At 56.2% G+C, this 1,750-nt stretch overlaps 1 protein-coding gene across 1 annotated transcript in view; it reads left to right on the forward strand.

Moving 5' to 3' along the window:
* Positions 1-1,298: 1,298 nt before the first annotated feature.
* The window catches only part of NPHS2 (nephrosis 2, idiopathic, steroid-resistant (podocin)), a 7,196-nt gene continuing 6,744 nt past the window's right edge, over positions 1,299-1,750 (forward strand). The window contains exon 1 of the mRNA XM_010136270.1: positions 1,299-1,569. Within this exon, the coding sequence (XP_010134572.1) occupies positions 1,299-1,569 (271 nt within the window). The remainder of the gene's footprint in view (positions 1,570-1,750) is intronic.

Raw genomic sequence — 1,750 nt, forward strand, 5'->3', positions numbered from 1 at the left:
ATGTGCTGCTGCTGCTGCTGCTGCTGCTTAAAGCACCGCCGGCCCTTTCAGCAGCTGGAGACCATCTCCCCCTGCCCCACGCTGCCCAAGTGACAAACGCAAAGGGCAAAAGGCACCTCCAAAGCAAATACAGATGCTACATGAATTTATCAATTACGCCACATTTCCACCCAACTTCCCTCCTCTCCCCCAGTGACCTGCTGACGAGGCACCCAGCACGTCAGAGTGAAGCAAGCAGGGAGCTGGTGCTCCTGTCCTCCCTGCCTGCAATATCCTGGGCCACAAGTCTCCAATAAAACAGGAATCCGTGAGAAAACAAGAGCAGCACCTCCCTGCCCAGCTTCCTGTCCTCCCCCCGGCCGCTCCTCCACCGCAGAGACCAGGCGTCCCCGAGCTCAGTGCTGCTCCGGTGACAGGGAAGTCACCACTCTACGTTCCAGCCTCACCTTATGTCCAGCTGTAGGACAATTTCTAGCCACGTGCTGTTTTCCTTAATACGGTCGGTGAAACCCTTTAAAAGTGTTTCTTGCAGGGCCTCGTGCAGATACCGCCGCAGGCTGTCTGGTATGAAAAGAAAAAGCTCCAAGGTTTGCTCTGCCACACTTAGACACAAACTCGTGGGGCCAAACTCTTGGCCTGCGACAGCCTCCTGCTTTGAACCCATTCAGGAAAGTTCATGGCTAACTGGGACCTGCTCATTTACCCTCCTGCTAAAACACAACCCTAGAGAGAGAGATTTTGCTACCAATATCCCACCACCGTGCCAGGCAGGGGGTTTCGAGAGAGCAGAGATGCTGCTCACCCAGCTGCTCTCTGCTGCGCCCTCTCCACTGGACTCACCAGTAAGGGTTTTTCACCCTGGTCCGTATTGCTCTGGGCCACTCTCACCATTTGAGGTCTTTGGAGCCACATGCCTGACAGCCACTTTGAGGTTGCTTTTCAAACAGCTTTGCAGAAAGCACCTACTAAAAACGATCGGAGCGCTTCTGACTGTGTTTTACTCCCAAAGGCAGGAAGGTGCAAATGGAATGTCCTCCTGGATCCACCCTGCCCGGGTCTAAGCTTCCTTCCCAGCTCCCCAGCGGGGTGTGATGAGAGCAGAGCAGCTGGGAAACAGCTTGCTTGCTTCACTGTCCGTTACGTCTGACAAACCCGTGATAAACTTGAAACAAGCTTCCTTGATCCAACACCTCCCCTTCTCTCCTCCTCTGGTGGGTTTTCCCGCCTGCAGCAATAAATTCGAGCACAAATTCATCCTTCCCCCAGTGGCAGCTGCACGCTCCTCAGCACGGACGAGGATGGATAAGCGGTCTCGGAGCTCGTCCAGGGAGTCCCGCAGGAGACGCAGAGAGTCCCCAGCCACACAGAGCAAACGAGAGAAGAGGGAGAGCAGCAGAGAAGCTGGCAAAGGGAGGGGAGACATAAAGCAGGAGAAAGCAAAGGAGATCAAGAGCACCGCAGGGCCCGACGGCAGGGTGCACACGTCCACGGTGGTGGACGTGGATGGTGTGATATCCGATGAAGAGATGGAGGCGATGGCCTTGCTGGACAGCGAGCAGCCAGAGGAAGGTATGGCTCACGGGAGGGGAGGGTGGAAAGCTCTGGGCGTTTGGAACCTGCGTGGGTCGCAGTATGACTCTGCTGTCTGCACCGTGGGTGTCATCACGCCCACCTGGCAGAGTCCCGTAGTTATCCTCAGGACAGGGTGTGGGAGCTCCAGCCAGTCCTGCAGGCAGTACCGCAGGCTGGT

Source organism: Buceros rhinoceros, unplaced genomic scaffold, assembly GCF_000710305.1.
Source record: "Buceros rhinoceros silvestris isolate BGI_N320 unplaced genomic scaffold, ASM71030v1 scaffold5385, whole genome shotgun sequence".
Classification (NCBI taxonomy): domain Eukaryota; kingdom Metazoa; phylum Chordata; class Aves; order Bucerotiformes; family Bucerotidae; genus Buceros; species Buceros rhinoceros.